The sequence below is a fragment of the Gymnoscopelus braueri genome (assembly GCF_963280865.1).
Source record: "Gymnoscopelus braueri genome assembly, chromosome: 6".
In the NCBI taxonomy this organism is placed as follows: Eukaryota; Metazoa; Chordata; class Actinopteri; order Myctophiformes; family Myctophidae; genus Gymnoscopelus; species Gymnoscopelus braueri.
In genome coordinates this window covers 55,267,062-55,278,044 of record NC_137607.1, presented here as the reverse complement: position 1 = coordinate 55,278,044, position 10,983 = coordinate 55,267,062, and the positions used below count along the sequence as shown (strand labels likewise).

Genomic DNA, 10,983 nt, shown 5'->3' with positions numbered 1-10,983 from the left:
TACGAGAGTTGTAGGGTGCACTTCCCATAGTGACCTGGACCTTCTGCACTATGCCCCGTAGACACTCCAAACATTGTACAAAATGAAAATAAAGGTGCTTACCGCCGAGACCCAAATGTTAACTGGGTCTACGGGGTAGTAGTGTAATGTAATAATCCATATCTTTCAATGAAGAAGTGTTTTAATGCCGTCTGTGGCCGAACGCCATTTTTTCACCCTCGTTTACTTCCTCTTTACATTTAGTGTAATTCCGGGTTCCACCGGATGCGCCCCGTCACTACCCGTCACTACCGCCCATTGGGAACTTCCGACAGATTCGGCCACAGACGGCATTAAAACACTTCTTTATTGAAATATATGGATTATTACATTACACTACTACCCCGTAGACCCAGTTAACATTTGGAGCTCGGCGGTAAGCACCTTTATTTTCATTTTGTACAATGTTTGGAGTGTCTACGGGGCATAGTGCAGAAAGTCCAGGTCACTATGGGAAGTGCACCCTACAACTCTCGTAGATTGAAAACGTCAGAATCATAAATACGTCTACGAGGGTTGTATACTACAGCTAGGACTGACTGATGCTTGTGTCCGTTTCTTCTTAAAAGAGACACCGCTTTGTTTTTTATTATACACAGCTTTTGCTACCTCCCCAAACTGCTTAAATGGAGCAGTTTCAGTTTACAGAAATGATAAGTTTAAAGAAAGCAGTGCGGCTGTCAATGGCGCGATGTCTGTCCAAAGGAATCTGACTGGACTGGAGGTGGTGTGACCACAGTCTATGGGTGTGACGTGTGAGGTAGCCATGGATCACACGACACGACGGTCGTCTGTCACGATCGTCATGGATTAACTTCAACCTGGTCTTTGCATTTTCTCCATTTTTGGCCTTTACATCTGAAGTTACAGGAAGAGTTCAAATAGAGAAAGAAATATAGAAGAAAGGAATACAGAGCAAGTAAAAACTAAACTAAACAGGAAGGAACAAGTATATGCTTCAGAAGTATATACATTTATTAATATACCAATGGAGCCAGGTCTGCAAACAGGACTGATACAATAGGATTGTGGGTCTGATTTTATAACTACTTGTGGCCCTACATCTTGGAACACAATAATATGAAATCTCATGATTAAGACCATTTTAGGTCAGCCTGACCCAATGTAATTCATCCTTTACGTTCAATAAATCTTAAGAACCCTTTTCCTGCTTCCCAGAACTGTCTGGAACATGCATTTCATCATTCTCTTCTCCATGCATGCAATGATTCATATAAACAATATTTCTGCTACAAAATAACTTGTGATGTTCTTACTGTGTCATAGTCTGAATATACCATACAGTTTGAATGTATCATATAAATAGTGATATATTTACAAATATTGATCATGTAACATGGTATTTGGTTTATGTTGTATCCTGCATTTCTATGAGACGTGACTGATCAGACCAGATTATTCTTCACGATTATTCTATACATTACTTTCCTGATTCATCCAAAAAGATATTTTATATATTTAAAAAATATATATCAATGAATTAATCAATTACTTTAGCCTTATTTGTATATGCTGCGCAACAGTGTCACGCAAGACTAGTGAAAGTAGCTGATCTATAAGCTCAAAATGCATCGCATCGTGACACGTTGTGAGCTTGTAGATCGGCTCTTTTCACTATTCTTTAAAGGGACACACACTTCACCCAAAGAAAACGGATGGATTAGTCACCCCATGGAGACTTGAATTCATGGATATTTTATGTTAGTTTATGATAGTTTTTGTCTTATTCCTAAGACAATAATTTGATGATCAGCGGACCGGTAGGCAGCGGTTCCGGTAGGAGACACAACGGAGACTCGTTGTGTCTCCTACCGGAACCGCTGCCGGTCATCAAATTATTGTCTTAGGAATGAGACAAAAAACACAAAATATCCATGAATTCAAGTCTCCATGGGGTGACTAATCCATTGAAACAAAGTTTTTTTTGGGGTGAAGTGTCCCTTTAAGCTCTGGAAGTTTTTTGTGTAAATAATGCCCAAAATAGGGATTGATAAATGTATTAAATTATTGATTATCAATTTGTTTTTAATAATACATTAAATGTATTAGTTGGCTGAACTGCTTTACTCCTATAGATGGATGTTCTCTTGTCTAGACTATACATAGTCAGGGGATATTAGCAGAATATTTTCCAATCTTGGAATAAATTCCTTACCAAAAAAAATCTTCGCCAATGTGTTTGTAAAGGTGTCTAGTAACACATCTCACAAAGACTGAAATGCAGTCCCCCTAGGAGAATTTTTGACAGCTCCTTAAAGTTGGGGTACCCACCATAACCTTGGTTAAAAAAAAAAAAAAAAAAAAAATCAAAATTTAATTCTGTTTTAAGTAGCATGTGAGGGGTCAAACTAGGGTGTTTTTATGATTCTGAATCCATTGCAAGCATTTGTTTTGCACCAAAACCACTCCTTGGGCTTGTCAAGGATATTTGAATATAAACATTTAAAGTGAACTAGGTTGTTTTGATGCTTCCTGCTTTAGGACTGGCTGGCACCTGAACTTAAGTAATGCAAACAATGTGTATTGAGACTGTCTGTTCTCACCGTCTTCTCGTGTCATGTGTTAATGAAGAAGGTGTCAAATTTGACTATGAAAGTACCTTGAAGAAATTGTGTTACACCCCACCCTGAAGGGGTGGAGACTGGGAGAAGCCTATTTAAGTATGTGCTGGCCATTGCTTTGATTGAGTCAGCTTGTATGTCCCATTGATGACGTGTACGTTGGCTCCACTGTATTAATACCTTTAAACTCTCTCATACTTTGGAAATGTAATTATTGTCTGTCTCATCATTATTGTGTTATGAGTGCTCCATACAGATTCTGCTTTCACAGGCTAAAAACGGCCATAGCCATCCTTTTCCAGGTATACTTTTTGTGTAAAAAGCCCATTGAGATTGGGCCGTTTTTAGCCCAAGGAGTGGTTTTGGTGCAAAACAAATGCTTGCAATGGATTCAGAATCATAAAAACACCCTAGTTTGACACCTCACATGCTACTTAAAACAGAATAAAATTTAGATTTTTTTTAACCAAGGTTATGGTGGGTACCCCAACTTTCAATCAAAAATTCTCCTAGGGGGACTGCATTTCAGTCTTTGTGAGATGTGTTACTAGACACCTTTATAAACACATTGGTGAAGATTTTTTTTGGTAAGGAATTTATTCCAAGATTTTTTTAATATCCCCTGACTAACAGGTCTGGAAGGTCACATAGTACTTACTGTATATAAACAATGGACAGTACCCGATACCAACAGTAAGGGGCAGCAATACGGCAACTGGCGTCTAGACGTTCGTCAGAAGAAGAACATACCCACAATGCAGTAGTGAAAACAACATGGTGTGTTGACTGCATAGAGTTAAAGGTTGACTGACTGTTGTTGACACTTTAAAATACCATAGATTAATATAAAATTTAAATACAAAGAAAAGTAAAACGTGTCGTTTCTAAACAGTGTCGTCGTTGAGCAGCAGGAGGACGTTTGTTAGCAGCTCAACCACTGAAACACAGCAGGTAAAGATCAACTCATTCATGTTGGGTTTCATTTGTATTTATTGACTATGTAATATAAATCTAATTGCTGTTACTTGCTAGATTATAATTCATGTTATTGTGACTATTATCAATGTAATGGCTAATCTCATATAAGCAATGAGGTGCAAACGTCGCTTGTACATGAGTAGCCTTGGATCAAGACTGTCATCGGTCATAATGATATGTCTTGGAATTATTTCAAAATAGTCTTTGCACTTTCGCACTTGGGGTCCGTACCTGCATCTACTTAAACGTTCAGGTTTCAAATATAAAGTGCTTACCTCATGGCCACGGATGTTACAATTATGTTCGGGCCCTCAGAAGTACCCTTATCTTCTTTATTGTTCAATAAAAAGCATTTTAATCCGATCTGTGTCATATCTTCTCCATTATGCTTTCAACTGCGTGACCCTATCGGTTGAGAGGTGTATTGCACTCTGATACATTACAACTCTATGAAAATAATGGCCACTGATCAGGATTAAAATGCTTTTTATTGAACAATACGGCAGACACGGGTACTTTTGAGGGCCCGTACATACTCATAACATCTGTGGCCATGGGGTAAGCACTTTATATTTGAAATCTGAACGTTTATGTAGATGTACGGACCCCAAGTGTAAGAGTGCAAAGACTATTGTGAACCTACTCCAAGACTGTCAGATAATATATGACAGTATGGTATCAAGGCTAGTACATGAGTAGGATCTTTACTCTGTCCACAGTAATGTTAATGTGATTGTCAAATGTCAAGTGAAGTTAAACATTTGTCTAAAACATGTGTCATGCTGTCAGTGTTGCCAGATTTGCGAGGTTGCCCGACCCCCTGGGCAAGTGCGCGTTTGAGTGGGGAGTGGGGACTCATGCTAAAATAAAAAGTTAAAAAAAAAAAAAATCGCTAAGCTTAGCTGGCGTATTTGTCCTGTTCTGACAGCATTTGTTGTTTTTGAAAACCTAGACAGAGCATTCATACCGATAGTATGATGATGGTACTGGTATGGATGGCAAAAGACTATCTATGGTCATATTTAATGCCTACTTGATTGATTGATTGATGTACTTTATTTAGTGAGACATGAGAACAACAGTACATGGAAGTACAAATTCACAATACAAGGTCTACTTAACTGGAAGACTCATAAAGCACTAAGCTTGTTTAAAATGAGATACCCACGCACACAAATCATGATGACAGACAGATATACACACACTACTAACAGAACGTCATACGTAATCAGCTTACAGGTTACTGGTATGAAGAGTACTACTTTCACCTAGCCTCGCGTGGCCAGACAATATCACACGACACACTTTTGCAAAGGCAGATTCATCTGGAACCAGGCTAACTTTCACCTTATTCACTTTACACCATTATTTGCATAGTTGGAATCACTTTTGATACATTTCCCTTGTGTAATCTTAAGTTAAGCGTGATGTCTTCTACAATACTGTATATAAACTGTATATAGCCTACCATTATCCTTGCACCCAACGTTCATATATTGTTTGACTTTAGTAACTGAAGACTACTGTGTCCAGTCATTAATGTCCTTTTTCAATTCCTTCATTTCAGACCAGTGTGTCCAGTCCAGACTGCAGGTGAAGATGAACTTTACAGACTCAGCCAGGGACATTTCTATTAAACAGGAGGAACCTGAAGACCACCCACACCTCAGTAAGTTTCATGTGCTCTCTCTTTCTTTCATATTTTCTGTTATGTTGTTGAGCTGTTACAACAGACTTGACACTTTGTCACTTGACTTTGGGCTTCAGGGAGTGGTGAAAGTACACATATGTAAATTAGCGGGTGCTTATAACAAAACACAAGACAAAACTAGAATGTCATTGTGAAATGGAATGCAGAACAATATTTTTGTCTCTGCCAGGCCGAAGGCATGGCCAAGACTATGTTTTGCACCCTGCCAGTCCGTCCGTCCGTCCGTCTGTCCGTCTGTGAACAGCTAATCTCCGGCACCGTTGCCTTGATCACAGAGAAACCTGATGCCAGAGCTGAACCTCTTTCCCAAATGGTTCACATAGGCCTGTTATTGCGCCACCAGGAGGCAGATCTTTGTATAAAAAAAAATTGACAGTACTCCTACAGATTTTTTTCAAACATCACGCAAATCAGTACACAGTATCTCTATAGTCATAGGTCTTTCAGATTTTTCATATTCCATCCTGATTGGCTTCAAAAATGTGCAGGATTGCTCCGTTTTGAACAAAATTCCTCAAATCATTTTAACACTATAACAGGCCGATTTGTGTTTTAACCTATATCCGCACCGATCTGTGTAAAACTTTGTATGCTCACTCCCTAGACGCCAAGGAAAAACCTTTGCCCTGCATTTTTCATATCTGCCTTTTATAGCGCCATCAGGAGGCCGACCTATGTAAAACATTTTTTTTTATATTACTCCTTCAGATTTTATCCATATTTCACGGAAATCGGTACACATGATCTCTATAGTCATGTGATCAAGACGGATCTGTTTGATTTTTCATATTCCATCCTGATTGGCTAAGATTGACATCTAAAGTTTGCAGGAGTGGCCCGTTTTTGAACAAATGCCGCAAATCATGAACGCAGTGTTCGATTTTGGTGAAACTTTGCACGCACATTCGCACTATGTTGAGGAACAATGCCACCCTTTTAATTTTGCCCTATTATAGCACCACCAGGAGGCAGATCTTTGCTAAATTACAAAATTACTCCTAAAAAGTTGGTCCCAACATCATGCAAATCGATACGCATTATCTCTATAGTCAAGTGATCAAGACTAATCCATCCATATTCCATCCTGATTGGCAAATTCCAAACATTGCTGGCCCACAATAACCTACCTGAACTGGCAGAGACCTGTGCTCCGAGGAGCACTTTTTCTAGTTTAAATATTTTTTATAATTGTAGTACAATCAGTGATTAAGTAATTATAACTTACTACTTTGTTTGCACCCTATGTTTTCAGTGTTTTCCTTTAAACCATTGCTACAACTCTGACACATCAAAGGTCCATATTTCTGTCCTATAGTAATCATTCTTGGTGATGAGGTGTGCGTATAAGGATGCTTGGCTGGATAAATGTTAAAAACAGATGGGCTACTTTCAACTTATTATCTTTACTTTAAATTATTATTATTATTCATCACTAATATACTGTATAAACCTCATAATCTTTGCACCCGAGATTCATATGTTGGAGAGTTGATTTTAGGCCATATTGCCTTTACATTTTGCAAATATTAATGCTATTTTTGACACCACTGGGTGTCCAGTTATTAAAGTCCTTATTCAATTGTTTAATTTCAGACCAGTCTGTGGAGTCCAGACTGCAGGTGAAGATGAACTCTCCAGACTCAGCCAGGGAGATTTCTATTAAACAGGAGGAACCTGAAGACCACCAACTCCTCAGTAAGTTTCATGTGCTCTCTCTTTCTCTTCTTTTTTTTCTGTTCTATTGTAGGGCTGCCACAATGTCTTATTTTCACTATTCGATAATCATAGCTCATAAAACATCTTGACAATGCTAATATCCCAATATGTATAGCCATCATAACAATACCTCTAAAAGAAAATTATAGAATCTTTAACATCCAAAAGCACATCCTCTTATGTGTGAATCAATGTAAAAAAAAAAGAGATAAAAAAGGCAGCATATAACTTTAGAGCTTTGACAGGCTTTTTCTCTGCTTCTTGATTTAAGGTTCAACCACGTGAACTCGAGCATCCCTTTTCAGGGTGGAACAATAGAGGGTTAGCTCACTAAGTATAGAGGGTTTAAGTCATTCTATCAGATGTGAAAAATACTTCTTTGGCCTACTGGCATTGTGCAGACATTTGGCGCTGATCGGTACATCGGTTTGTCAAGTTCGCCCCGAACACACAGACAAACAGATTCAAAGACTCACAGAACCATTTCTATTTATTAAACTATGACCCAACTTCATGGGTGGAGAAGTTTCTGTTTCATGATGTCATGCAGGTAAAGGCATGAGCTGTGATTGGTCTACTTTTGAGAGGAAATACATACAGTACATACTGTACGTACAGGTGAACCCTGTTCTATACGGCTTGACCTACAGCCTAATTTACCCAAATCAGAGCTGACGTGTGAAGTTCTATGGTTTAATATTGTTTCATAATTTAATGATTCAAGTTTGCAGTAACAACATTCACTTGTTTGGTAAAATAAATAATATTTAAATTCAAATTATATTTCAAATTATTTATTTTTCTAAAACCTAAAACATGATTCTTCTGAATTTCCGTTTGCAGAAACACCTGTAGTAACCTGTAGTTAGTAAATGTTTGGTAAATAAAAGTAGCTGATGGCTCAATTTGTACAGGGAACATGGACGCTAGAAAAATATATGTACATTTTAGGAATCCAGTATTCACTATCATGTTATCTTTCTGCTCCTAGACATCATGCACATGGTTGTGTGTAAAGAGGAGGTTTCTCCTGAACAGGAGAGGAGCCCCAGTCTGCTCCAGGAGGAACCAGAGCCTCCACACATTAAAGAGGAAAAGGAGGAGATACTTCAGAGACCAGAGGAGCCTGATGGGTCAATGTTGACATTACTAGCAGTGAAAAGTGATGATAATGATGAAGACTTCTCTTCACACTGCTCTGAAGTTGATGCTGAGCTTGATTCTGACACTGAAGTCACTGAAGACAGTGATGATTGGGAGGAGACCAGTGGAGGTCAGTCAGTCTTAAACACAGGGACAGGAACTACATGTGTGGGAAAACTGGGAGTTGGTATGACGACTAAATTGGGGAATAAAAGATGAAAAATCAGAAATATTAACAAGGAAGCCATAGTGCTCCTAAACAATTGACTTGTTTGATGATGGAAGCTATATGTATTTGTACTCACCATTTCTAACCTGCCTCTCCCCTTCTTCTCCCCCCCCCCTCTCTCTCTCTCTCTCTCTCTCTCACTCACTCACTCACTCACTCTCAGAAGTGAGGTCCCAGTCTTCGCAGACTCCAATCACCAGCTCTACAACCAGCCAGAAACAAGGAGATGCTGATCAACCAAGATCTTATAGTCATCAACAATTTACCAAGGCTGTAACTCAACCAGAAGAACTAAAGGCTTACATAGACTTCCTGAACAACAGAGTAGATCAACCAGATGGAGAAAAACCATTCCACTGTAAACATTGTGACAAGAGTTTCAGTCTGTCATTTGACCTGAAGAGACACCAATTTCTCCACACTGGAGAAAAACCTTTCCACTGTGAACGTTGTGACAAGAGTTTCTGTCTGTCAGCTTACTTGAAGAGGCACCAGCGTATCCACACTGGAGAAAAGCGTATCCACACTGGAGAAAAACCTTTCCACTGTAAACGTTGTGACAAGAGTTTCTATCGGTCAGGTGACCTGAAGAGGCACCAGATTAGCCATGCTAAATTCGTGCTCTGGAAAGCACTTTGAGCTGCATTTCATATCATGAAACGTGCTATACAAATAAAGTTTATTATTATTATTATTACTGAAAACATTGTGAACAGAGTTACAGTCAGTCAGGAGACCTGAAGAGACACCAGAGTATCCACACTGGATAAACTCCTTTCACAATGTTAACAGTGTGACAAGAGTTTCAGTCAGTTATTGCTCTGAAAAGAGTGCATTCACACCAAGGATGATTTTTTTTACGGTCCTCTATAAATTAGCTCAATGATCAAATTAAACAGCTGTATGTTGGAAGGGAGTTGGATAGAGAAACAAACATATAGAGATTTATGCTGCTCTTGTCAATAGAGGCCCCCATTAGTACTCGTCTTTCTTACTGTAAATCGCTCTGGATTAAGAACGTCTGCTAAATGCCTGAATTGTCTTTTGGAGACATTTCCGAGCTCTTTCTTTTCTTCTTAGAAAGAGACATTGACGTCACACCATTGAAAGTAATTGCTGAAAACCTCCCAAGATGGCACCACCTGTCCACTGAACTCCATTGAATGGTTCCTCAATCTATATAGATGACCATGTTAACCATATCAATTGTATAAGGTAGAACACCTATTTCATCATGATTTGTGTGCATGGGGTTCTCATCTTAAACAAGCTTAGTGCTTAATGAGGGTTTCCAGTTTAGTAGACCTTGTATTGTGAATTTGTACTGTCATGTACTATTCTCATGTCTTTCTAAATAAACTACATCAATCAATCAAACAGTTTTTCTAGAATCTTAGTTTTAATCATTTGATTTAATGTAATGTTGCTGTATTCTATTACATGCCCAATTAATGGGGTATTATTTATTTGAATTATTTTAGGTATTAAATCAGTTAACTGAGGGAAAACCACTTCGCATGCATTTTTGATTAATTTTGCCAGTAATTATTACACTATTGGTGAATCATGACCATAACATATTTGATTCAGTGTCAAAACATATTTAATTATATTACATAGGCCTACTATAATTAATAAATACCCCCTTTTTGTGGTTTTCAAAAAAGAATTGACACAGAAACAAATATTGTATGGTTATTATTCACCAGGAGCGTGGATGGCTTGGTTCCAGGCTTAAAATAATTAATATAATATTAAATATTTGTATTTGTGAAAAATTAATTGGCTTTCGATTTGTGGCACCACAAAATGGCCGTCACTGCTATGCCCTATAACCAAACTCAGAACTGTCTGGAAGCTGTTCTGTTGAAAACAATGTGTCCTGTTTATATGTAAACCAGCATTTGTGGGGTACCCTAACACCTTCAGGAGGCTGCAATTCCAACCCCCCCCCCCCACCACCACCACTAACCCTCCCTCCCCGAACTTTTTTATTTTTTCCTTTTCATAGTGACCCCCAAAAAATATTTTCTCTCCCGTTTTAGGATTATTACGGTCATTTCCGGGTCGCGCGGCCCAATTATTGTGGGATCGCTAAAGCGATCACACTACTGTTATTGGCCCCTAACTAGTCCTTCATACTTTTAGCTACAAACTCCGTTCCAACTCTTCAACGTTCGGCCTACTCAGGACATGTCGGCTACCATTTGAATTTTTGAAATAATTTGTACTTTTAGAGATATTTCACTTTTTACTTCTAAAAAACTCCCATTCATTTCAATGGAGAAATTCATACTTTTAGATAGAAACTCCGTTCCAACTCTATAACGTTCAGCCTACTTAGGACATATTGGCTACCATTAGAATTTTTTGAAATAATTTGTACTTTTAGAGATATTTCACTTTTTAAATAGTAAAAATACTTAAAAGTTGATAAAAAGAGTAAAAATACTTAAAAGTTGTAAAAATTAGTAAAAGCTACTTTAAAGTAAATAAAGTGACTAAAAATACTTTAAAGTAAATACCTTGAGTAAAAATACTTAAGAGTACTTATATTGAGTAAAAATACTTAAAAGTACTCAAAA

General features: G+C 38.0%; 1 protein-coding gene across 2 annotated transcripts; it reads left to right on the top strand.

Moving 5' to 3' along the window:
• The first annotated feature begins 3,440 nt into the window (after nucleotides 1-3,440).
• On the top strand, nucleotides 3,441-9,692 carry LOC308087584 (uncharacterized protein). Of its 2 annotated transcripts, none has more exons than XM_080431544.1 (5): nucleotides 3,441-3,572; nucleotides 5,167-5,192; nucleotides 6,904-7,005; nucleotides 8,018-8,299; nucleotides 8,562-9,692. In XM_080431544.1, the coding sequence occupies exons 3-5, from the start codon at nucleotides 6,936-6,938 to the stop codon at nucleotides 9,035-9,037; spliced, it is 828 nt and encodes a 275-aa protein (XP_080287670.1). In that variant the 5' UTR covers nucleotides 3,441-3,572; nucleotides 5,167-5,192; nucleotides 6,904-6,935; the 3' UTR covers nucleotides 9,038-9,692. The 2 variants fall into 2 exon arrangements, with proteins under 2 accessions (XP_080287670.1, XP_080287669.1); XM_080431543.1 differs by having other exon boundaries at nucleotides 5,167-5,268.
• The last annotated feature ends 1,291 nt before the right edge of the window (nucleotides 9,693-10,983 follow it).

What these genes read in the sequence shown, in the direction of transcription:
- LOC308087584 (XM_080431543.1), top strand. Translation starts at nt 5,199, where the DNA reads ATGAACTTTACAGACTCAGCCAGGGACATTTCTATTAAACAGGAGGAA. An exon ending in TGAAGACCACCCACACCTCA is followed by an intron (nt 5,269 to 6,903) that starts GTAAGTTTCATG and finishes GTTTAATTTCAG; the next exon opens with ACCAGTCTGTGGAGTCCAGA. An exon ending in TGAAGACCACCAACTCCTCA is followed by an intron (nt 7,006 to 8,017) that starts GTAAGTTTCATG and finishes TTCTGCTCCTAG; the next exon opens with ACATCATGCACATGGTTGTG.